The following is a 26,796-nucleotide window of genomic DNA, read 5'->3' on the forward strand; positions in this document are numbered from 1 at the left end:
CACCGACAATTCACAACACACGAGTTTACACTTTAATCTGCTTGCAGGGCGCCTGGGGAGCTCACCTGGTAGAGCGGGCGCACATATGCAGAGGCTCAGTCCCCAAAGCAGCGGCTCAGGGTTTGAGTCTGACCTGCGGCCATTTGCTGCATGTCTTCCCCCCCCCTCTCTCTCTCTGTCTCTCTCTCTCTCTCTCTGTCTCGCTCTCTCTCTCTCTCTCTCTCTCTCTCTCTCTCTCTCTCTCTCTCTCTCTCTCTCTCTCTCTCTCTCTCTCTCCCTCTCTATCTCTCTGTCTCTCTGTCTCTCCCTCTCTCTCTCCCTCTGTCTCGCTCTCTGTCTCTCCCTCTCTCTCTCCTCTCTCTCTCTCCCTCTGTCTCTCTCTCCCTCTCTCCCTCTCTCTCTCCCTCTCTCTCTCTCTCTGTCTCTCTGTCTCTCCCTCTCTCTCCCTCTGTCTCTCTCTCCCTCTCTCTGTCTCTCTCTCCGTCTCTCTGTCTCTCTCTCTCTCTCGCTCTCTCTCCCTCTCTGTCTCTCCTTCTCTCTCTCTCCCTCTCTCTGTCTCTCCTTCTCTCTCTCTCGCTCTCTCTCTCTCTCTCTGTGATGTTCTTTTGATGATTTTTTTGATAACAATAGTAACAACAATAATAATCATCATAACAATAATAGAGCCTATTCAGTCATATATTCAGGGAAATTAGCCCACATCTTATCTGATTTAACCCTTGTGTTGTCTTTCCGTCTGCCTTTTTCTAACATTTTTGTCACTTTTTTCAACGTTCTGTTATACAGATTTTCTCTCTCCAAATGCCATATTTAATTAAACACTAAAACTGAATGAAAGCTGTGAACTGATCATTTATTTTACTTGTGAAGAGCGTTGCATGGAACCATCCAAATTTGACCGAGGACAACATGAAAAGCACCTTATGTGTTTGTAGAGGGATGAGGTAAGGGACCTGGATAATTGATAGGGGGGCGTTGGGAACCCCTGCCATACAGTAGACTCTTGGCTGTTGCTGCCCTCTGCTGACAAGCCCCACTACCCACACCTGTAGCTCACATAGCCTGATTATGTTTATTATTATTAACCTCTGCTGGCCGCCTCCACAGCTGCAGCCCGTCGCCTGATGAACACCACACTTTAATGATCCGCAGGGGGCCGAGACTTCATTGTTAAAACGGACCAGAAACAGGTCGACACAGAAACATCACGGTCCTGCACACTGGCTGCGTGGCGTGAGCGTGGCGTGAGCGTGGTGTTTCTGTTGCGTGTCAGTTGCGTGGCGGCTGCGTGCCGTTTTCTATAAGTGCTGATTCACTTTGACAACACGACTGAAGTGGGGTGTCGCGACGTAATACATTCATGGTTGATGCTCCACGCCCTTGACCGGCAGCTGATTGGACGGACGTGTCACGTGGGTCTGGCTACTCCTGAATTTCAAAATGACCATCATGGCGGCTCGTTGAGAATACGATTTTTACAGAAATAGTTCACCGAAACGTGTTTCTGAAAACATTTTAAGAGAGAAACAGGCCGTGCAGTTGGTGAATCTGTCTTCATTTCAGATCAACAAAGGTCAGTTTAACAGATTTCATTTATTTAAATGACATTTATATCTGCATTTATGTCAAACCCTCGAGACTTGTACATGTATTCGTGTCAACATGACGTATAAACATCTTTTCCTATTTTTTTTTTGCCTAGAAACGCTTCCAACACGCTTGTGTGTCGCGTGAAAAATAGGCGTCGGTCCTTCACGCGCACCTGAGACGTGCGTGTCACGCAGGCAGTGTGCAAGCTCTAATGGCCCTGACACACCACCCCGATAATCGGCTGTTGGACAGTCTGGCGAGGTCAGTGACTAGAGTCTGTTTGGTGTGTTCCGTGTCGTCGTCCGTCTGATTAGCCGTCGGCCTTCATTTTGGCCGACCTAACATGTTGCAGTCGGACTCAATGACCAATCTGATTGGTGGAGCGCTAACCCGGAAATGACGAGCGGGATGAGCCTCTCAAAATCTGACCAAAATCTGTTAAACTGACCTTTGTTGATCTGAAATGAAGACAGATTCAGAAACTGCACGGCCTATTTCTCTCTTCAAATGTTTTCAGAAACACGTTTCGGTGAAATATTTTAGTACAACATGAGATCGTATTCTGAACAAAGCCGCCATTAAGCCAGAACGCACGCTTAAGTCGGCGTCGCTTCGGTGTGTTCTGAGGCACTTATATAATATAGTAATCTTTTTTATGTTTCTATATAGGTCGTTTTGCTCTCTGTATTCCTTTTCTGTCATTTTGGGTCATTTGTAGTCATGTGTACGTTTTTGATTGTTTTGGGTCTATTTTTAGCATCTCGTTTGTGGTCGATTTGCATTTCCGTGGTCATCTGTGCTGCTTCTCATGTCGCTGAAATTGCGTCCTCGACTCCTCCACTTGCCTCCCTTCCTCGCGCCTCAGTCCCTCCCACCGAGGAGGTGCGGGAGAGACCCGAGGAAATCACTGGAGGAGAGAGGCAACAAGCAAATAGCTGCATCTCATCACCCTTTATTTGATAGCTCCTCAACTCCTCTGTCCTCGACTGAACCAGAAGTTGTTCTGTCCCTCCTCGGTGAAGGCCGTCTCAAAGCTCTTATTTCTGCCCAGAGGAGCGAGCATCGAGGAGGGATCATCGAGGAGCTATTGGCGAGGATACACGAGATCTGCTGAAGGAGTTGCTAACTCCGCCCAAACAGCTGACAAATTCATATGACGCTTCAGAGGAAAGGACGTCTCATCCCCCTAAAAACACATTTCCTCGGTTCCTCTCTCCTCCGATGATTTCCTCGTGTCTCTCCCGGGCGGAGGGACTAAGGCGCGAGGAAGGGAGGCAAGTGGAGGAGTGGAGGAGTCGAGGAGCGACATGAAAAGCACCTAATGTGTTTGTAGAGGGATGAGACCTCCTTTCCTCTGAAGCGTCACATGAATTTGTCCCCTTTTTTGGGCGGACTTAGCAACTCCTTCAGCTGCACGGCTTCCTGGAAGGCTGCTCTCGTGTATCCTCGCCTATAGCTCCTCAATGATCCCTGTCATTATATTGCTCATGGATGGAATTATAGTGAACATAAATAATTCCCCTTTTTGCTGGGGACCCCCTGGAACCTCAAGGACCCCTTTCCCCAGACCGGACCCCACTTTGGGAACCCCTGCCATACAATGTGTGCAAAGATCAGCCCTGCAGGCTCGGCTGTAACTGACCTACCGACCACCAGAGGGCAACAGAAACTAAAGAACAGCCAGCACATGCCATGTTACTCACCAGTATACAGGGTTTTCACCTGCCAATATAAGTTTAGGTGCAGCACCCGAGCCGAATGAATGTAATGTAATGATTGTCGGACTTCTTTAGCTTTAAGTTTTGTCTTTAAGCTTTTTAAATGTTATTCATGTATTATCTGCTCTAGCTTTTCCAACGTTTTAGACGCAGATATGGAGATAATAACGGGCCACAGTGATGTGAAAAAGAGACCCACAACTACCACAAACCGACTACAAAGAGAAGCCACATGACCACAGAGACCCAAAACTACCACAAAGGAAACACAAATGACCAAAAAGAGACAGCACACGGCTACAAAGAGACGTAAAAACCCACAAAGAGACATAAAATGTTTGGGGAAATTGCATTTTTATCGTGAGCGTAACAACGCCCACCTGAGTCTCCCACAAAGCTAGGGAAAACACTGTGTGTGTATTTAGTATATAAAAGTCTTTGAGTTATCGTCTGCACACTCAGGACTTCCAAAGTGAATTACTGTGTTGCCTAGAGAGCAAAATGAGATCAAATAAAGTCAGCTTCAAACCTCCATGTTGAGCACGTATATTATGTCTTATACCTTGTGGACTGGACTAAACAATGGAATCAACAGAGACCTAATAGTATACAGTTAGAAAATAGATTAAAGGAAACAATATTTGACCAATACAAGAAAGGAGGAGACCTGAATATATGACTTGTAATCAAAAGTGTATTGTTGTAGCCTATGTTGTTCTATGACCTACATTTTTGAAAGCTGCATATTTGTTTTTGTTTTTATAATATGATATTGTAAAGTAGGAGCAGGACTATACGCTTCTGCACACGCATACACACAGAACGCATGACGAGTTAATAAACTCACATGTAATTAGGAATGAGAATACGCTCTATGTTACAGTTTCCGATTGCTCAAGCACTATTTTGAAAACCGGGACCGGTTTTTCAAAACAGGCTCACAGGTGTGGTCATTTGACAGTCAGTGCTTTGGAAGTGACATCATGATATACTACTTCTGTGTCTAATGTATACAAGGGTGTTTAGTGTTTTTGCAAGTCACTGTGTGTAGTGTTTTGCAAAAAGTGTGAGGCTGACATTGTGCTTATAATGGTGCACATCTGGGCCAATGTTTTGTGAGTGTAAGGTTCTGATAATTGTGTAATACTTTTGATTTCAGTGTGTCTATCATCACACACACACACACACACACACACACACACACACACACTCCTTCAACTCTTCCTTTTTTTGTTCTTCAAAGAAATTGGATTGCTTTATCTACAATATGTTTGTGTTTTGATCTGACTGTGTTTCTTTTCTTCTTTTACAGTCTGTTGATTGTTCGAGATGAATACAAAAATCAAATCAAATGTATGTGTGTGTGTATCAAATTTGGTTCCTGAACTCCATAATACGCCTGATATTTGGATTGAAGTGGACGTGACCCACGTGAGACTGTGGCTGTAACTCGAGGAACAGTTTGTTTCCCTTTGGTTGTTTAACAGCCTGTACTTCATCACATTCATCTTCGTTATCCAGCCGGGCCTCGAGGTCATTGAGAGGCAGAAGGGCTTCACTTGGCAAATAACAACTGAGATCTACTGTTTTTATTGAATGGATTCATTTGATAAAGAGAATACTTGTTTATTTGTCAAGTATTTCAAGTGTGAATCAGGAATTAAAGATTTACAGCAGGTAGCCTAAGTCTCAAAGCGTCTACTGTCACACTTCAAACACTTAGTTTGAAGTATATAGTGTAGATAACGCAGAAAGTCAGAGCACTGAAAGTTGAGTGTGGAACGATGGACTCTACTCGCACTAAACGGGCGCCATCTTGACTACAAAGTGGAAAGGGGAGGGACCAGGGACGTCGACCGGCAGCTGATTGGACGAACTCTCCACGTGGGTCTTGCTGCTCCCGAATTGCAAACCCGACCATAATGGCGGCTCGTTCAGAATACGATCTCGTATTTTACGAAAATAGTTCACCGAAACGTGTTTCTGAAAACATTTTAAAAAGGAAAAAGAACGTGCAGTTGCTGAATCTGTCTGTTTTTTTGATCGACAAAGGTCAGTTTAAAAGATTTTCGTCAGATTTTGAGAAGCGGCGAGCCGAGCGACCGCTACTCATTTGCATACAGGAAAGCCCGTATTTTTGGCGGGCTGGAAAATCGCGTGTTGCTTTTGGGTCAATACTAACCATCGGAAGTGGACACTACGGCAGTAAGTGGTCAGGGCGCATTAGCAGTGTACTGCTACACCGTCATTGGTTTGATCCAGGATGGTGATGAGTCTGCTTACAGACAGGAGGTGGAACAGCTGGTCCAATGGTGCAGTCAGAACCACCTGGAGTTAAACCCCAAGAAGACTGAGGAGATGTTAGTGGACTTTAGGAGAAGTCCCACCCCCCATCCAGAACGACACAGTGTCCACTGTGGATTCCTTTAGGTTCCTGGGATCAACCATTTCACAGGACCTAAAATGGTCTCCCCAACATTGACTCTGTTCAGAAAAAGGCCCAGCAGAGGTTATACTTCCTGCGACAGCTATGGAAGTTTAATCTGCCTAAGGAGCTGCTGACCACTTTCTACTCAGCCATCATTCAGTCTGTCATCTGCACCTCCATCACTGTCTGGTTTGGCTCAGCCACCAAACGAGACAGGGCCAGACTGCAACGGACAATTAGGGCTGCAGAGAGGATCATTGGAGCTGACCTTCCGTCCATCCAGGACCTGTCCCGGTCCAGGGTCCAGAAGATGGCAGCATAAATCTCTGCAGACCCCTCACATCCTGGTCACAAACTGTTCAACCTCCTTCCCTCTGGTAGGCGTTACAGGGCACTGCTCGCCAAAACCAGCCGACACAAAGACAGCTTCTTTCCCCAAGCAGTCACTCTGTTAAACGGTCAGAAATAGCCCCCCACCCTCACACTGAACAAAGTCAATCAACACTGTTCTGCTCATCTACCTCATGTACATTTCAATCTTACAATTACAATATTGTTATTAATATATGACCATTGCACTGAACTGCCTTGCACTATATTTATATTTAAATCTTATATCTCAGACTATACCGATATTGCACTATTCCTTCCCTCTCTTCAATTGTTATTGTATATTTTTTGTAAATTTGTAAATTATATTGTATTGTTGCACTGTATAGTTAACAGTATTTTTTTTTTATATTTATTACTGTCCTTTCTGTTTTTATTCTTTATATGTTAAGTGAGTGTTGTACATAGAGAGCAAACCTGGCCAACAAAGCTGATTCTGATTCTGATTCTGATTTCTCTGCAGGCATATGCCACCTCCTACATTAAATAATCCTCCCTGTCCACAAAGGCAGTGCGCTGCTCTGCTATCTGTGGGCGGAGTCTGGAGGGAGTGGGACTGGCCGGCGCTTTTAATACAGATGCTCCGGTCCTGGCGCCCTGCGTTCAGCGGCAGAGCAGAGCGGACAGCACCATGACTGAATTAAGCAACACCTACGATGTGATAGTGGTCGGCGGAGGGATATCAGGTAGGTGTAGCCCGCTCCGCTTTAATGCTCTGCAGCGTGCGCGGACACTCGGGCGCAAACCAGATACAATTATGAATTCGTAGCTGCCTTTGTTTTGTATGAGGTGAGTGAGACAGACAACTGTTGCACACGAAGCTGCTCCGTCAGGAAGAAGTGGAAAAGCTCTGCAGCTTATTCTCTCTCTCTCTCTCTCTCTCTCTCTCTCTCTCTCTCTCTCTCTCTCTCTCTCTCTCTCCTCTGATAGGCTAATTATTCAGACTTCTAACTGGCAAAGTGGGGGCTTTTAATTTGACAGAATGTGGAGGGTTTTATTCTTCACGGTGTGGGTGTGACATCCATTTTCTCCGCGAGGCTTCCTGTCCCCCGTGCACCGCTGTATCACGGCGGCAGCAGCAGCGGCAGCAGCGCCTGTTAAGTAACAGCTTATCAACCAGACAAGGGCGTAGGTTTGGTTTCAACATTGGTGGTGGGGGGACACATAACATTTTGAGTGTAGAACACTTTCATTTCTTGCATTCTGGTGAATTTGTATGCATCAATTTATGGTGCAAATCAGTGGCGTAGTCTAATGTATTGAAGTGGGTATACTGTACTGTATATCTATATATATATATATATATATATATATATATATATATATATATATATATATATATATTAGTGCTGTTAACGGCGTTAACGCAAACCCATTTTAACGCCGTCAACTTTTTTATCGCGAGATTAACGTTCTTTTTGGCCTAGCAAACTTTGTAGTTTTTCACATGCTGTTGCAACAACTAGTAACGTTAGAAAAACTACAACACCACACCGGATCTAGCTAGACCGGGAACAAAACCACAGGCATGTCGCACGCACTTGTTTGGGCTTGCGAGCCGGCCAAAGAGTAGCACATACCTGCAAACTAGTCGCTTTTCGGCGAAAATCGCCGTTTTGAATGGGAAAATATTATCTATGTGAATCGTGTAGATCCGAAAAGTTTTTATTTGGGGGGTGGGGGGTCCAAGACCTGGAGCTAATACGGCACCGGTGCCTTAACAACCGTTATCTACCGGACCGAATAGCAACGCGGATTTCGGTGCCTTATTTAGGTGCTACTTAAATGCCTAAATTCTCTCTGATGCCCCGAAAACGGACGTTAGAGTTCCTTGAAACATCGCTGCACGGGACGCTAGTCAACACTACACTTAGCAGTAGGTAACGTTAGCCTACCGTTAGCTAGCAGCTGGAGTAAACACGGTTAAAATGCTGACAGCTAAACGGTGTAAAGCGTGACTGTATTTCACTGGAGAGGATTGTAACACCAGACTGTAGCTGCCGTTGTCTGAAAAACACAGACTCAGCCTCGCCCCGCCAGCCTTGTGGTGCATTCAAAGTTATTGTAAAATACCCTTTTCCCATCTAGTGGTTGTTTTCACCGTTTTGTGCTCCTTTTTTTTTTTTAGATCAACTTTTTATTGATTTATATTTTTGAACATACAGAACAGACAATACAATACAACTCAACAAGGTGCTCGCTTTTTATAAATCTTTCGGTTCAGGCACCGCTTTTAAAAGTATCGTATCATGTTGATAAGACCATTAAAATGAGAAAAAATAATGGGACAAAAAGAAATCAAGGAACATTTAGAATAGATAAAAATGTGTGATTAATTGCGAGTTAACTATGACATTAATGTGATTAATCACTATTAAATATTTTAATCGTTTGACAGCACTAATATATATATATATATATAGAGAGAGAGAGAGAGGGGGAGGGGGGGGGGGCCATATCATAGTGGGGGTTCTGGGTGTCCTCCCCCAGGGAAGTTTTGAGCGTAAGCAACTTCGTTTTTGTTGCATTTGGACACGCTTTAATGCACCAATTTACGGTGGAAATACCTTTATTTAGGGGTTGGGTTGCGTGGGATTTCTCCTTTTCTGGTGTATATGTCCCTGCCTCGGCTGAATTATTTTTTTATCCCCGGTGGGGACAAAATGTATCCTCCCCCCTCAAAGTGATCAATGCTATTTTACCAATAGACTAGACTACGGCCTAAAACGCTGGTATCGGTATCGGGAAGTACTGGAGTTAATGCACCGATCCGATACCACGTAATAAAGCCCTAAAGAAAATGTACGTTAAAGTAGTTTATTTATGTTATTTTTCCGTTATAACTGACTGTCAAACTGCAGAATAAAAGAAAGTTCTGGGGCGTTCATGTTTCACATTAAGAGTTTAACCTGAGCCAGACCGACAACAGAGATAGAAATAATATCACATCCATACAGGGATAGTAGTATACAGCTGTTATACATCATATCATCCATACAGGGATAGTAGTATACAGCTGTTATACATCATATCATCTATACAGAGATAGTAGTATACAGCTGTTATACATCATATCATCCATACAGAGATAGTAGTATACAGTTCTTAAAACATAATAAAATATATGACACTCTGGTATCGGATCGGTACTCGGTATCGGCCGATACGCAAGTTCAGGTATCGGAATCGGTATCGGGAAGCAAAAAATGGTATCGGACCATCTCTACAATAGACCATATATTATATACCTAAAATAGAAGTATTTTAAACTAAGTAAAATGCTGTAATGTGAACACATAGTACCATAGAAGGATAATAATCTGGTTAAAGCGGTGGAGATGTTGATTGAAGTATCAATAAGGTGTCACACTCCTTGATCGTGATCAGTTTTCTGAAGATAGGCGCCATTCAAAGTCAATTTCACATCCCTAATTACAAATCGATCTTTGTTTGAGTGATCTGATATTGATCTTTTAATATCTGTCTTTTCACCATGCATGTATAAGTAAAAACTACTTTGACTTTTCGGGGTTTCAAGTCTTAATGTGAACATTAAAGGGTATCTACCGTTTTTTTCAACCTGGACCCTATTTTCCTATGTGTTTGTGTCTGAGTGACTGATGGGAACAACAATCTTTGACATTGGTCCAGTATTAAGCGAGATCGCTGCAGTCGGCAGCGGAGAAACAAGCTACAATATAAGTTAATAGGGTGATTGTCCAGCTTGTGTTTACCTTCACAAAAGTGCTCGTTTTGCCGCTGAGAGGCTCAGATTATTATTCTAAGTGTCTGACAACATTATGGAAAGGATTCCTACAGAGATATACCTTTAAAGGGGTGATATAATGATTATATAGGGTATTCACACTGTTCCTTAAGGTCTCCTAATAGGGTATGTAACATTAATTGGGCTGAAAATTGCCCGGTTGCTATTTTATGGGCCCTTATGCATCCCTGTGTTTTGGCCCTATTTGGAACGAGAGCTTTTCTTCCAAATATGGTATGTTCATGAATATTTAGATGAGCTGCGCGCTGATTGGTTGAGGATCCACATACATTGAAGATGAGACAGCAGGTCTCATATTTCAGACACTGCAATGTTTCGTTACTAAATTCACTTCTGAGACTTTTTTATGTGAGAAATTTACTATATAAAGCTCAAATATGGGCCGTTTTACGAACTGCAAATTTGGTGTCGGACTTCAGGAGGTCCACATAGTCTGACGAGACAGCGGCAGCCCCTGCTGCGCTCCATACCCAGGTGAAAGTCACTGTTACTGGGTTATTGGACAACCTGGGCTCGGGGCTCCGCGGAGCTGGCCGGCTGCCGGCATAACTATAGTATATTTACAGTTTGAATTTCGTCACGCCACTTATATTACAGCTACCCCTAAGGTCTTACAAAGTTACAAATGCTTGTGTCCAATTTCAATTTAATGCATTTTTGTGAATATGAGGGGTTTGATTAGCTGCTAGTGTCCATTCAATCCTATGGGTAGCTAAAGATGGCGGCTAGCTAGCTAGCTACACTTTGAGATCTTTCTGTTTAACCAGAAACAGCTCTGAAGTCACTAGCACTAAACCCACCAGACTCCATTTAAAAAAGCAATACTTTTAGCGTGTGTAGAGCCAACGAATTTTCACATGTAAATCAGTTAACTATGTGTTTATTTCAACCAAAACTAGAGTTGTGATGGTTGGAAAAGTGGAAAGACGACCCAAAACGGCTTTTCATAGTTCGATTTTGTTTCTGTCGACCTTGAATGAAGTGTATTTTACGATGCTAAAATGACTGTTTATTTACATGGAGTCTGGTGGGTTTAGCGAACGCAATTTTGCGGATGTTTTTATGTTTAAAAAAAGGATCTTACTCTTTAACAGAAAGGTCGACCTCCTGAGAAATCCTTTCATAATGTTGTCAGACACAAAACAAGCACTTTTGTGAAGGTAAATACAAGCTGCACAATTGCCCGGTTAACTTAACATAAACTGACATGGGGCACAAGAACGGGACAGTTAGAAAATGTACGCTTCAGTGACACGCGGGACAAGAAGGGGACACATACTACTCTCTACCGTTGTCTCTCTACCGTTCTCTCTCTACCGTTGTCTCTCTACATACTACTCTCTACCGTTGTCTCTCTACATACTACTCTCTACTGTTGTCTCTCTACATACTACTCTCTACTGTTGTCTCTCTACATGCTACTCTCTACTGTTGTCTCTCTAAATACTACTCTCTACTGCAGTCTCTCTACATACTACTCTCTACTGTTGTCTCTCTACATACTACTCTCTACCGTTGTCTCTCTACATACTACTCTCTACTGTTGTCTCTCTACCGTTCTCTCTCTACCGTTGTCTCTCTACATACTACTCTCTACCGTTGTCTCTCTACATACTACTCTCTACTGTTGTCTCTCTAAATACTACTCTCTACCGTTGTCTCTCTACATACTACTCTCTACTGCTGTCTCTCTACATACTACTCTCTACTGTTGTCTCTCTACATACTACTCTCTACCGTTGTCTCTCTACATACTACTCTCTACTGTTGTCTCTCTACATACTACTCTCTACTGTTGTCTCTCTACCGTTCTCTCTCTACCGCTGTCTCTCTACATACTACTCTCTACCGTTGTCTCTCTACATACTACTCTCTACTGTTGTCTCTCTACATACTACTCTCTACTGTTGTCTCTCTACATACTACTCTCTACCGCTGTCTCTCTACATACTACTCTCTACTGTTGTCTCTCTACATACTACTCTCTACTGCTGTCTCTCTACATACTACTCTCTACCGCTGTCTCTCTACATACTACTCTCTACCGTTGTCTCTCTACATACTACTCTCTACTGTTGTCTCTCTACCATTCTCTCTCTACCGCTGTCTCTCTACATACTACTCTCTACTGCTGTCTCTCTTAATACTACTCTCTACTGTTGTCTCTCTACATACTACTCTCTACTGCTGTCTCTCTACATACTACTCTCTACTGTTGTCTCTCTACATACTACTCTTTACCGTTGTCTCTCTACATACTACTCTCTACTGTTGTCTCTCTAAATACTACTCTCTACTGCTGTCTCTCTACCGTTCTCTCTCTACTGTTTTCTCTCTACTGTTGTCTCTCTACATACTACTCTCTACTGTTGTCTCTCTACATACTACTCTCTACCGTTGTCTCTCTACATACTACTCTACTGTTGTCTCTCTACCGTTCTCTCTCTACTGTTGTCTCTCTACCGTTCTCTCTCTACCGCTGTCTCTCTACATACTACTCTCTACTGCTGTCTCTCTTAATACTACTCTCTACTGTTGTCTCTCTACATACTACTCTCTACTGTTGTCTCTCTACATACTACTCTCTACTGTTGTCTCTCTACATACTACTTTCTACATACTACTCTCTACTGTTGTCTCTCTACATACTACTCTCTACCGCTGTCTTTCTAGATACTACTCTCTACATACTACTCTCTACCGTTGTCTCTCTACATATTGTCTCTCCCATTGCCTCTCTAAATACTACTCTCTACCATTGTCTCTCTAAATATTACGTCATCTTACAGTGCCAAGGTTGAGCTGGTGCTCTGCGGTGCGTCCCGTAAAGGGTGATTTTTGCGTCGGTATCTGACGCTGAGAGACACTGACCAAGCGTCCGTATTTTATGAGTTGGGAGTGACAACGGGTTGTTTCCCCATATTGTGCAGCCCGTGCAGATGAGCGGTCAAGTCTTTGAGTGACTTTGAAGTGCAGCTGCAGGATTTAAAGCCTGTGAGCTCGTGGTGTTGTTGGACCTCTGTCCTTTGTGTTCTGCCCTGCCGGACCGCTGTCCTCTCTCTGCCTGCCTGCACGTCCGTCCGTCTGTCAGACAGTGAGGAATTTAGGTCAGTGTCAGTTCAAATACCAGTCAAGCGTGCCAAACAATTGCTAGAGAAACAAGTTAATTTAATAAAACTGGCAACCTTTTTAGGCCCTGCTCTCTCTCCTCTCCTGTCACATTAGGGTTGTGTAATTACACCGTTTGTTTATACCGCTGCCCTTTACTGCCTTGCAATAAGGTCCACATGTCAGGATCACTGTCCAATCAAAGGACGGATGAACCACGGGGTAGTCGAGCTGTGAAGGTCAATCGATTAGTTGTCAACTGTTGAATTAATCGCTAATTATTTTCATAATCGATTAATCCGTTTGAGTCAGAGTAAAGATTCTAAGTTTCTCGCTTGTTTAATGTGAGTATTTTCTAGTTTCTTCTCTCCTCTGTGACAGTAAACTGAATATCTTTGAGTTTGGACAAAACGAGACATTTGAGCACGTCATCTTGGGCTTTGTCTAAAACTAATCAACTAATCAAAAAAATTATCGTAGCAGCCCTACTGAGGAGAGGGACAGCTCTTCCCTGCCTTCACTGTCTCTGTCTCTGTCTCTCTATCACTCTCTCTGTCTCTCTATCACTCGCTCTCTGTCTCTCTGTCTCTCTATCACTCTCTCTGTCTCTCTCTCTCTCTGTCTCTCTCTCTGTCTCTCTCTCTGTCTCTCTCTCTCTGTCTCTATCTCTATCACTCTCTCTCTGTCTCTCATCACTCTCTCTGTCTCTCTATCACTCTCTCTGTCTCTCTCTCTGTCTCTCTATCACTCTCTCTGTCTCTCTATCACTCGCTCTCTGTCTCTCTCTCTATCACTTTCTTTGTCTCACTCTCTCTCTCTGTCTCTCTGTCTCTCTATCACTCTCTCTCTCTGTCTTTCTGTCGCTCTCTCTATCACTCTCTCTGTCTCTCTATCTCTATCACTTTCTCTCTGTCGCTCTCTGTCTCTCTCACTATCACTTTCTTTGTCTCACTCTCTCTCTCTCTCTCTCTCTCTCTCTGTCTCTAGCTTTCTCTATCACTCTCAATTCAATTCAGTTCAAATTGCTCTATTGGCATGCATGTCAGAAATAACAATATTGCCAAAGCATCAAGGATAATAATGTGAAAGAAATACATACATAAAATTCATTGAGTAAACTAAAATATATACATTTAAAAATAAAAACAGGAAAGCAACAACAGTATATCAGTATACAGTAAAATCGCTAGTGTCAAATGTAAGAAAGAAAACTCCCTCTCTCTCTCTCCTGAGATGTGTGTTTCTCCTGCAAATGCAATTGTCATTTTCATGCCTGCCAGCCGCCCACCGGCAGAACTGTGGACCCCCCCCCCCACCCCCCCAGGAACAGCCAGCACTTTCTGAGCAAACATTAAACACTTGTGACAGCCTGTTATCAACCCAGCAGTAGAGAGGATGCCGAGGAAGAGAGAGAAGGAGAAGGAGAGGCGAGGGAGCAGAAAACATTAATAATGGGAGAGAGAAGGAGGGAACCACATCTTCCTGTTATGTCTAGGCAGCTGCGAATGTGGGAAATTAAACGAGGCAAACTGGGAAACAAAGAAAGGAGGAAGAGTGTCTGAGAATTGGGGAAGGGAGAAAGAAATGAGTGTTTGCAAGGAGAGTGAAAAAGGGAACTTGAGGAAGCCATGAAACTGGAAAGAGGACGGAAGCGTTGAAGCACACCGAGTGCATAAGGAAGCGGTAGAGGTGACTTTTTGCTTCATGCTTGCGTCAACCCCAATTCTAGGGCTGCAACTAATGATTGTTGAGAAATGGAGAAAAATGTCAATCAGTGTTTCCCCAAAAGCCCAAGATGACGTCCTTAAATGTCTTGTTTTGTCCACAACTCAAAGATATTCAGTTTCCTGTCCCAGAGGAGAGAAGAAACTAGAACATGTTCACATTTAACAAGCGGACAGCAGAGAATTCAGACTTTTTTTTTCATAGAAAATGACTCAAACCGATTAATCGATTGTTAAAATAGCTGCCGATTAATTTAATAGTTAACCAGTCCCTCCAGGATTTCGCTGCCTTTTTTTGAGATTATTTGCGGCCCAAAATGCCTGATTTCATGGGAGCTTTTGTAAAAAATTGTGATAAAAGTTGCGATGTCTTTTGTATTTTTTTTTGCAATGTAGTTGCGGGAGACAGTGAAAGTTGCAAAAAAGATTTCTTCTATTTTTGTTTAGTTCTTTAAAAATAAAAAGGAAACTTGTTTCGGGGAGAATAAAACTACTCTGGGCTGAGATTTCCTAGTAACCAAAAAGGCTCAGGATGCTGTAAATGTTGGTATAATATGAAAATGGCTGGTGGGTTTAAGACAACAAATAATCATTTATTGAATGAATCCAATTTGAACATATGTGTCAGTGGCTTGTTGATCTTTACAGTGTTAGTTCATTTCCACACACACACACACACACACACACACACACACACACACACACACACACACACACACACACACTAACCTGACCTGGGCTGGGACACACATTCATACTAGAGATGCACCGATTACAACACAAATATTTATTTTCTATCTTTTCTTTAATAGAACATGTGTTGAACAGATAATGGATCACTATAAAATAGAACTATATGTAGTACTCCTGCTGTGGGAAACTCACACACATCTAAAGTGTAACGTTAGAACCATTTCCTTCTTTTCACGTCCGATATCCAACTAAAAACAAATGTGGTTCTGGTTTTTGGTGTCGTCCCTCCACGCCCTACTCTTTCCTCGCAGGTGTTTTCTGCACACGCGCTGAAGAATCTCCAAACAGCTGACGCGTTGCAGGTTAATCCACGAGGTTCCTACATGTAGATTTAGTCTTAACTTCAGAAAAGACAAATGGCTTGTCTGCACAGTTGTGTATGTGCACAAGAACGGGACAGTTAGGTTTAGGAAAAGATGGTGGGGTTACAAAATGTACGTTTCAGTGACACGCGGGACAATAAAGAGACATGAACCCTGGTCTCCTGGGTGAAAGTCAACTCAGCGAACAGCTTGACTGCATAACGTTTCTTTTATATATTCAATATGAGTTGGCTTATATAACTTGCCTAACAGGACGTGTATATACCCTAATGCACGGGTCTCCAACCTTTCTTCATCTGAGGACTATACTTTAAAAAAACTAAAGTGGCCAAGAGCTACTTGCATCATTATTAATCATCATAATTACATCGCTTACATTTATTAACACAACACACATAAGCTGAATGATGCTACTGTTTGTACATGTATGGAATTGCAATACCCAAAGCTTATGAAAAATCTTCACGTCAACGTTCATGACTATTTCACACTTCTTTTAGCCCACATAGTTAGCTACATCACTACAAATATTCCCAGGAGGGTCAGAAAACCAGTTTACACTTCTATGGCCCACAAAGTTAGCTACCTCACTTTTAAAGTGTCATATTATGCTTTTCTGGCTTTTTCCCTTTATTGGGTTATATATCTTTTTTATGCACGTTATAGGTTTACAAAGTGAAAAAGCCCAAAGTCCCCCCCAAAGGGACTTACCATCTCCAACAGAAAACACTGTTCACAAACTGCTCCAAACAGCTCTATTGTAGTCCAGCCTTTACTTCAGAGACAAACGTGGTCACTTTGGAACACACGTTATAATGCTCGCCTAGCTGCTAGCATGGCACGCCCTCATACTCTGCTTCTGACTGGCTAGTAGTCCTTACCTAGCTACTGTCAGGGCACCTCCTCATACTCTGCTTCTGACTGGCTAGTAGTCCTTACCTAGGTACTGTCAGGACACGCCCTCATACTCTGCTTCTGACTGGCTAGTAGTCCTTACCTAGGTACTGTCAGGGCATGCCCTCATACTCTGCTTCTGACTGGCTAGTAGTCCTTACCTAGGTACTGTCAGGGCACGCCCTCATACTCTGCTTCTGACTGGCTAATAGTCCTTACCTAGGTACTGTCAGGGCACGCCCTCATACTCTGCTCCTGACTGGCTAGTAGTCCTTACCTAGGTACTGTCAGGGCCCTCATACTCTGCTTCTGACTGGCTAGTAGTCCTTACCTAGGTACTGTCAGGGACATGCCCTCATACTCTGCTTCTGACTGGCTAGTAGTCCTTACCTAGGTACTGTCAGGGCACGCCCTCATACTCTGCTTCTGACTGGCTAGTAGTCCTTACCTAGGTACTGTCAGGGCACGCCCTCATACTCTGCTTCTGACTGGCTAGTAGTCCTTACCTAGCTACTGTCAGGGCACGCCCTCATACTCTGCTTCTGACTGGCTAGTAGTCCTTACCTAGGTACTGTCAGGGCACGCCCTCATACTCTGCTTCTGACTGGCTAGTAGTCCTTACCTAGGTACTGTCAGGACACGCCCTCATACTCTGCTTCTGACTGGCTAGTAGTCCTTACCTAGGTACTGTCAGGACATGCCCTCATACTCTGCTTCTGACTGGCTAGTAGTCCTTACCTAGGTACTGTCAGGGCACGCCCTCATACTCTGCTTCTGACTGGCTAGTAGTCCTTACCTAGGTACTGTCAGGGCACGCCCTCATACTCTGCTTCTGACTGGCTAGTAGTCCTTACCTAGGTACTGTCAGGACATGCCCTCATACTCTGCTTCTGACTGGCTAGTAGTCCTTACCTAGCTACTGCACATGTGCGACTCCCAACAAAGATGGAACACGTTTTTGTAATAACAAGGTTTCTCAAATGACAACACAAAGTGTGGTAATGAACCTACAGAGAATTAATATTCTGCAGCTCCTTTCCTCTCTTTACGGAGCTTTATACTGAGTTTCAACTCATTGTTTATCTGTCCGGCTGCAACTTTACTGTTTACTGGTTAGCTCTCAGAGTGTCGCGTTCAGAGACAAATCTGTAAAAACCTACTGTACGCCAAAAACAGCTAAAAGAGAGGGAATATCGGAATTACATTCATCAGGTGGACACAAACACAAAGACTCCTAATGAATCGTCATGCTGCTCTGTAACTCCCGGAGCTGGAGATAAGTTCAAGATATCAACTTAAAAGATGATGATATGTCAGTGTTGTGTTCACGACTTGTTGGTGGTGCAGGTTTAATGCGAGGATCAGACTACACGATTTTTTTGTCAGGCTAGACAGACATATCGCCAAAAATTCTTGCTGTGTCTTGGACAGAAGAGTGGCAACACTACAAGTATGACACCGACCAGCCCCCCAGACCGATTATAGCGTGTTGTCGTGAAGAGCACGCACAAGTTCATTGGTCGACGCTTTGGTGGAGCAGCAGCCTCTCAAAAACTCCCGAAAATCTTTTAAACTGACCGTTGTCGATCTGAAATAAATACAGATTTAGCAACTGCACGGCCTATTTCTGTTTTTTTTTCAGAAACACGTTTCGGTGAACTATTTTTGTATAATAAGAGATCGTATTCCAAACAAGTCACCATTATGGTCTGTTTTGAAATCCGGAATCCCCACATGTAGCGTTCGTCCAATCAGGTGCAGCCATCGTGGTTGTAGGAGGGCGTAGCCTGTTTTCTTTGCTTGTCAGTGGTCAAAGTGAAGAGAAACAGGTAACTGCTAGTGGCTAGCCCGCTAGCGTGCGATGCTGGGAAGCGGGGAGATCCCTGCCGTGAACAAAGCCCATATGGGCACTCTGTGTATCTTTCCTCCACCAGACGGCAGCAGTAGCGTCTCTCCTTTTTCGCCATGTTTACATATGTGTGCCAGAAAGGCAGAGAGCGCTTTCTCTTCCTATTGGTCAATGTCAAGGAACACGTCGTCGAACATGTCACACTAGGCGGAAAAAGACAAAAATTTCGGACATGCTAGACTTTCTGCGTCGTGGTCGTGAAGCGTCCCAGACGTTAGATAGCTGATCTTTGATGATGTCCCACTACAAGAGGTAAAGACACATGTTTGTCAGTCCCGACCCTCATTACCGGGCACGACACTGACCGTTTGTCTGCGACGTGTCTGTCCGTCCAACATCGGGCTGAATTGGTGTAGTCTGATCCTGGCATAAAATGAATATATAAGAATCAGAATACATTATTGATCCCCTGATGGAAATTATTTAGTTGCAGTTGCTCACAGTCAAATTCAAGGTAAAATAAGAGTAAGAAAAGAGCGAGTCAATAACTGTCTAAAGCAAATAAAGTAACACAGCTACAATAATAAATAAAAATGTTAAGTAGAAGTAAAGAGAGATTATGTTACAAGTAAGATTAGGTCAAAAAGATTGTTTCAAATGGACTGTACAAATTCTATTGTAGTGCAGTGTCGACATAAATACAGTACGAACATAAATAAGTACAGTGTGGATATAAGTAGCAGCAGTGGATAAATGACACGTTTGCACATGTAGCTGATAAAATGTTGCACCAAGTAATTATTGTACATAATTGTACAAGAATATTGAGATGTGATGTGGAGATACGTGCTGTGAGACCAGTTTTGACTACGGCTGTGTATTGGCAAGAATCTGGCGATACAACTCAATATATTGCAATATATTTCGATACTGTGCGTAAGGCGATATATTGGGATTATTTTTGTAGTATAATTTTAAAAAGTAAAACCAAGTATAATTTTAGAAAAACTAATATTTAAAAAAAGACATGATGTTCATAAAAGTCAAAGAAGTTTACTTTAGGTACCAGGGGTCTCATTTATAAACGTGGCGTACGCTCAAAACGGGGCTGAAAATGTGCATACGCCACTTCCCACGCAAAGGTTGTGATTTATAAAAAACTAACTTAACGGGAGAATGTGAGGTCCTCCACGCAAACTGAAAAGTGCTTCTAATGGCCTTCACTGGTCTCCGTCCAGAGACACGGGGTCTGTTGGTCCATACTATATACAGTCTATGGAACAAACAGAACAGGATCTCAAGAATTGGAACACAGACACAAAAGGTAGATTTAATGCATGAACACACTCACAGAAACGCAATACAATGATCTGACAAAAGACAGGCAGAACACAAAGAGTACACAGGGTAACGAGGTAACAAGACCTGTAAGACAGGTGAGACAAGAGCTGGGGTACAGGTGAAACACATTAGGGCTGGGCAGAACGATCAAAAAAGGCGGGAAAACACAAGGCAGAAAGTAAAACAAGACAAGACAGAAAACCAGACTACCAAAATAAAACAGAGACAGAAACATACACAACCATAACATAAAAGAACGTTGAAAAAAGTGACCAATATGTTGAAAAAACCCCATAAAAACTAAAAGTTGCATGGTCGACGGGAAGACAACACAAGGGTTAAACCGATGTTATAATCAAAATAGCGATTGCTGATATAGTTGACAACTAAATCGATTAATCTTTGCAGCTCTAGTGTTGAGCTTTTTCTGTTTCCTTCCCCTTTGAAAGCAGCAAAAGCTGCGGGACGTTTGTGCTTTGGTCTTGTGAAGTAACGTCGTCCTCTTTGCTCAATCCCATGCTACCTTTCAAAGAGACTCGGGTGCACCTGTTGAGTCTGCACAGTATGCTGTCGGTTGGTCTGAACACTCCTAACGCAGAATGAACAGCTCGTCTTATTACCGTTAACATGTGTGCAATCCTAGAGCGCCACTTTCTCCATCCAACTGTGCAAACATGAGACGCCGTGGTGTGAGCTGCCCGGTGTAAACATTAGATGGACGATTCCATTTGGAGTTTTCTGTGTGCCTGCTCCTTTGTGTTTGCCTTTTGTGTGGCAGGTAAAGCCAGGAGAACTGTGCAGCTGTAATCTCAGCTATGGTAATCTTATGTAATGATGACATTGATGAAATAGAAAGGGGGGGGGGGGGTGCACACGTAGCTGATGGATGTTTGCACAACACAAAGTCCTCATCGGTCTGTGGGATATGTTCCTGTTTCCCTCTTCTGTTCAGTGTTTGTCAGACAAACGGATTCTCCAGCTGTTATCAGAGGGCCTTTCTGTTTGCATTGAGGCAACATTAAAATGATTCACTACAGTCACTTTGCAGCCGATGATGGCGTTAAGCTTCATTTATGGTAGCCGCGGCGTTCCCGTCATAAAATGACGCAACACGGTCTCACGGCAGTTTGTGTAATTGTCACGTTATTTTTAATCTATTGATTCGTGTACAACAACACGTTTATCTCGTTTATTTCGTAGTGGCCAGCACAAAATGGGAACCATCTATTCAGAGGTTGGGTTTAGGAAAAGATTAACGGGGAACGCAAACGTCACACCCTGGGACACGATCCGCGGTCTCTGGGGGACACGCGACAATGGGGAAAGGACGCCTCACACGCCAGGAGACGGCCGCGGGGGACGCGCGACAATAGCGGGATGGCGGAGGTTGGGTTTAGGAAAAACACAACGGGGAAAGGGTGCCTCACACGCCGGGAGGTGGCCGCGGGAGACGCGCGACAGTAACGGGACGGTTGTGATTAGGAAAACAACGGGGAAACAAAACGCCACACGTGGGACGCGTCTCCCGGTTGAAAGTCCTGTATTGTTTGACCCATCCTCCACCTCAACCAACATCCCTACGTGGATTTTCGGCTTTTCATACTACTCCCTACCGTTTTCGTGCTGTGATCATGAAATATGCTTCCCATTGAAATACATTACTTTACATTACATTTTCGTGCTGGCCACCACGAAATAAACTAGAAAAACGTCCCTGTGAACACGTATCAATAGATTAAATAACGTGACCATTTCACAAACTGCCGTGAGACTGGGTTGAATGACGTCACCGCAGCTGTCGTTTCCAGCGCGAAGGCTCCGCGAGCTGTCTCTGTCGACAGAAACTAAATAAAACTATGAAAGGCTGTTTTGGGTCGTCTTTCCACTTTTTCAACCATCACAACTCTAGTCCTGGTTGAAATAAACACACAGTTTACCGATTTACATGTGAAAATACGTTGGCTCTACACACGCCTAGTGTCTAGTGTGGTTTTTGTCTATTTTCTCTTCAACTAAATATAACCTACCAAGAGTGAACTCCTCAACATTTTCAGACAGCAGCAGGCAGTTTTACTTTTTAAAATAAGATCTCAAAGTCAAAATCAAGAATTGCATCGTTCTGTCTCCATGCTGTAACACCCAGAGACACTCTCCTCTCTCTTACTCTCCTGTCTGCTCTTTCTCACATCTCTCTGTCTGAATTCAAAGGTTGTGTGTAATTGCTTGTCAATATTGCGCCTCGCTTTGTTGCACGTAAACAGCCAATCAGTGTCTCCGTGCTGAGAACATGAGACGGGGTAAATGTGATTGCTGTCAATGTGTCTTGTAAATGTCTCCCCCTCTGGATCGATATGGAGCCTTTTACGGCTCCGATTCAAGTGTCTCGCTTGTCACCCAGCTGGTAGTAGATTTTTTTTGTTTGTTCCTGTGAAAAGAACGTTTTGCTGAGGTGCAGAAGGTTTTAAAGACGGGAACATGACAGTATTTAACTTGGCATCATGCAGAATCCTTTCAGAGCACAGATGAGATGAGAGTTGGTTGAGAAACGTGTGTTTTATTTAACATTTTGCTGTCATGGGGAGCAAAATGTGACTCCTCTCCCCAAAAGAACATGCTTTATTTACATGTTAGGCTCTCAGAAGGTTCTGAATTTGGGGACGAAGGATATGTGAGGTAACAAAAGGCTGCAAAATTGAGACTGTTGTTACCCAAGCTGTCGTATTTGTTGCTGTATGCCCCACAGACTGCTGCTGTATAAGACCGTTTCACCCAGGAACCGAGTGTTCATGTCCCGTTCTGTTCATCTTTTTTTTAAACTTAAAGCGTAACTCTCGCCAAAACACAACCTAGGGTCTTTTTGTGAATGTACTCGAGTCAAACTTTCGTTTAAAAGCATATTTAGGACAGAATCGCCACTTTTAAGATGTACCGTATTCTCGTTTTTCGGTCAAATGGCCTTTTGAATGGGAGTGCTAGGGGCACTTTGATGCTAGCCTCAAAATAGCTATTTTCCAACCACTAAGAAGGCTCGACACAACATGAATCTTAAATTATTGATGGCAGAGATTCAGGCTACATTCACACTACGTTTTGATTTAAAAACAAATATCTTTTGGTACGTTTACGCCTCGCGTCCACGTATCCTCCAGCGGTTCCGCACCCCTAAAACGGAGACATTTGGAAACGCTGCTGCCCCCGTTTTGGTTCTAAAACTCCGGGGTTGCTTTGTAGTCTGGACGGGCACAAACGGAGACATTTGGAAACGACGACGCAGGTCTCATCAGTTAGGTAGCTTACAGACCTTTCAGTAACAGTTCCAGCTCGCAGTCGGTCCAAGCTGATAAATCCCTGCTCTTACTTTTCACCGTTGTTCTTCCTCCAAAGTATTTTCTGTATTTTCAACTTCTACATCCATGATTTCCAACCGCAGAGTAACGTCCGACAATCTGCTTCCTGTTAACACCGGCACGCACATGCCCAGTGTCTGTGTGAACGGTCGTGTGATATGTGTTGTCAGATGTGTTGATATGGAGTTAACACAACATACAAGATTAATATCTTTGCGGTGTCTTTCCAGCTTTAATTGGCTGATTGAGTTTGTTGAAGGAGGAGGTGTAGAACGAGTCAGTCTTCACACAGAGGCCCATCTGTCAGTACATGCCATGCATTTTTTGTTCGGGCATGTTCACCTACGTGGAACACCCTTTTTCACCAAAACATTTGTGCAGATGTATTTAAAGAAGCAGACTCTGCAAAGACTCTGATCCCTGTAGTTTATTGTAAGCAGGATGCCATTGTGAGAATCGTCCCCACACACCACTCCGCCCTTCACTGGCCTTGCTTCTCCTTGAAACGTTGAAGCCTTTTTTGGGACACACACCGACTTACTGCCACAGCTCTCACTTTTATCTACCTCTCTCTTTCTCACACACACACACACACACACACACACACACACACACGCACACACACACACACACACCTGCCAAGTGGCTCCAACTTAACAATTACTGTTGTCAAGGAAACTGTATCTGCCCCTATCTCTTTGTGTGTGTGTGTGTGTGTGCGTGTGCGTGTGCGTACAGCATAGCATTGAACATCTGCACAAAAAAATGCACTCACTGACTGTCTAGCATCTTCACGTCGAAACAAAAAATAAGTGCTTCCCAAAGCAAGATAACGAAATAGCCTAATACACACAGTCATCTTTATTTTTTCCCCGTGACAAACGTTTCAGAGAGAGACGAGACAATTAGGTCAGCCAGAGCCCCAAGGTGCTGGGGTGGAGAGGAGAGGAGCAGTGGTGGGAGAGAATCACGAGAGAGGGGAGGATACATACACCTACATTATTGCCCTGCTGTCATACATTCAGTTTGTGTGCTCGTTCTTTGTGTATTTTTTAGCTTCAGATACTGCGCATAATGCAGCAGGGACTGCCTCCAAAAGTAGTAATGCTGAAATAGAACCACCTTAATTAAATTGTAACTTCGGTATTTTTCAACCCTATTCTACCATATTTCTGTGTCTAAGTGACTGATGGGAACAACAATCTTTGACATTGGTCCAGTATTAAGTGAGATCACTACAGTCGGTAGCGGTGAAATAAGCTGCTATGTAACGTAGAAGTGGTTGTCTTTCTGTTGACAGGCTCAAATAATTATTCTAAGTGTCTGACAACATTATGGAAAGGATCCCTACAGAGGTAGACCTTTTTGTTAAGGACTAAGCTCCTAACATGAAACAACCCCGAGATTGCCATCGCCAAACCCACCAGACTCCATTTAAAAACCAGTAATTGTATCATCGGAAAACACACTTCATTCAAAGTCGACAGAAACAAAATAAAAATGATCAAAAGCCGTCTTGGTTCGTCTTTCCACTGTTCCAACAATCACCACTCAGGTTTGATTGAAATAAACCCTTAAGTCACACATTTACATGTGGAGATATGCTGGCTCTATACACGCTAAAAGTCCTGATTATTTACATGGAGTCTGGTGAAGTTTGGTGATGGTGATTTCGGGGCTGTTTCTGGTTAAACAAAAAGGATCTTCCTCTTTAACTAAAAGGTCTATCTCTGTAGGGATCCTTTCATAATGTTGTCAGACACTTAGAAGAATAATCTGAGCCTGTCAGCGGAAAAAACTAAACTTTTAGTGGACGCCAACTGACGGTGAACATTTGCTCTCCAGGGTTACATTACAGCTCGGTTCGCGGCTGACGGTTACAGCGTTCTAGCTCAATACTGGACCAAATACAACAAGTTGTAGTGATTGTATTAGTCACTTAGAAACAAATGCATGGTAAAAAAAAGGGTCCAGGTTGCAAAATACTGAAATGATTCTTGATGAACAGTCCCTCCAGAAAAACGCGAATTTTTTCAAATACACTTTTTTTACTTTCCGCATAAATTGCCGATTTCCGGGGCTTGCATGATTTCATAATCCCCGCATTTTCGTCACATATATCTTAGCAGAAAGTTGAAAAATGTTGCGTTTACTTCACACAAGAGCAGCCACTTCTCCCTGTTGCCATGGGAGCGTTATGAAGTGACGTAATTACGCGACGTGAACATCATCGAAAAGCTGCAAACCCCGCGATGAAGCCGCGATGGAACCGTTTTTTGCAAGTTCCCGCAATTTCATCGCATAAAATTGCATAAATATCCCGCATATTCCATCGCATTTTTTAAGAAAACGTGACATAATTAAGGATCTTTGCCCGAAACGATCACAAAAAAACTCTTCTGGAAGGACTGAATGGAGGCACAACTTTTACAAAGACTTCAACTTACTTGATTCCACCCGAGAGAACACACATTTGGGTGTCTATTATTTATTAAGTAATAGTAATCTTTACATGCAGAAAGGTTTGTAAAAACAAATGCATTAAAAATTGATTAAACGCACTCCTACGGAAATGAAAAAGATGGAAAAGATATAAACAGACACACAACAGGTGCATTATTAGTAGCTCAGTGAACCTCGTGTTTAATGAGAACGACTCTCTGTCTGCCACCTGCTCGGTGCACATTTTGTGTTTTGCTGCGCCTCAGTTTACTCTCTTTCTTTATGCACACGCTTTCTTCTTCTTTTTTGCAACCATGTGTCCCATGCACACTGCGGAGATGCACAGTACAATCGACCTCGCTATCATATCCCCTTCCTTCTCTTGTCTGATCCCTCCTTAAATGCGTCCGCACAAAGGAGGGAGATGCAGATGACAGGAAGACTGCGCTTCAAGGCGGTCGTATCTGTTTGATAAATATTAAGCCATGTCTTTAGGTGCAGAAAGCCTCTAACAGCAGAGGACATCTAGCTCAGAGTGAGGAGAGGATTCTCTCTCTTTAATTCTCCATGGTTTCCACCAGAGAGACTAGCTGACCTTTTTTTCCCCCTCCATTTGTAATCCCTTCAGGCACAGTTGTCATGACTGGGGGTAGAATAGAAATAAAAACAACTTAAAGGGATAGTTCTGATTTTTTTTGAAGTGGGGTTATATGAGATACTGAGTCAGTTTATTTACATACAGTAAATGACGGCTGAAATACGCTATATTTAGAATATTTTCAGCGCTTCGACTTGCTGTCAGACGGCCCTTTACGACGGGGAACTGAAGCCGTTATCTCTGCTCTCTTCAAAGCCACCAGACTCCTTTGACAAAAACAGACATTTTACCTCGCAGAACACGGGAGTTGCTGCTCTACAGCTGCCTCCATCGGTTAGTTAGTTAGTGTTATTGTATGACTTTGGTGTTTTAAACGGTTACCATCAAAACTAACAAATAAAACTAACTGATGGAGGCAGCTGTAGAGCAGAACTCCCGTGAGGTAAAATGTCTGTTTTTGTCAAAGGAGTCTGGTGGCTTTGAAGAGAGCAGAGATAACGGCTT

The 26,796-nt window shown here is 43.3% G+C and overlaps 1 protein-coding gene across 1 annotated transcript in view; it reads left to right on the forward strand.

Moving 5' to 3' along the window:
- The first annotated feature begins 6,679 nt into the window (after window positions 1-6,679).
- The window catches only part of mao (monoamine oxidase), a 55,423-nt gene continuing 35,306 nt past the window's right edge, over window positions 6,680-26,796 (forward strand). The window contains exon 1 of the mRNA XM_078262667.1: window positions 6,680-6,812. Coding sequence (XP_078118793.1) covers window positions 6,758-6,812 — 55 coding nt within the window. The 5' untranslated portion in view covers window positions 6,680-6,757. The remainder of the gene's footprint in view (window positions 6,813-26,796) is intronic.

Source organism: Sander vitreus, chromosome 11 (assembly GCF_031162955.1).
Source record: "Sander vitreus isolate 19-12246 chromosome 11, sanVit1, whole genome shotgun sequence".
Classification (NCBI taxonomy): Eukaryota; Metazoa; Chordata; class Actinopteri; order Perciformes; family Percidae; genus Sander; species Sander vitreus.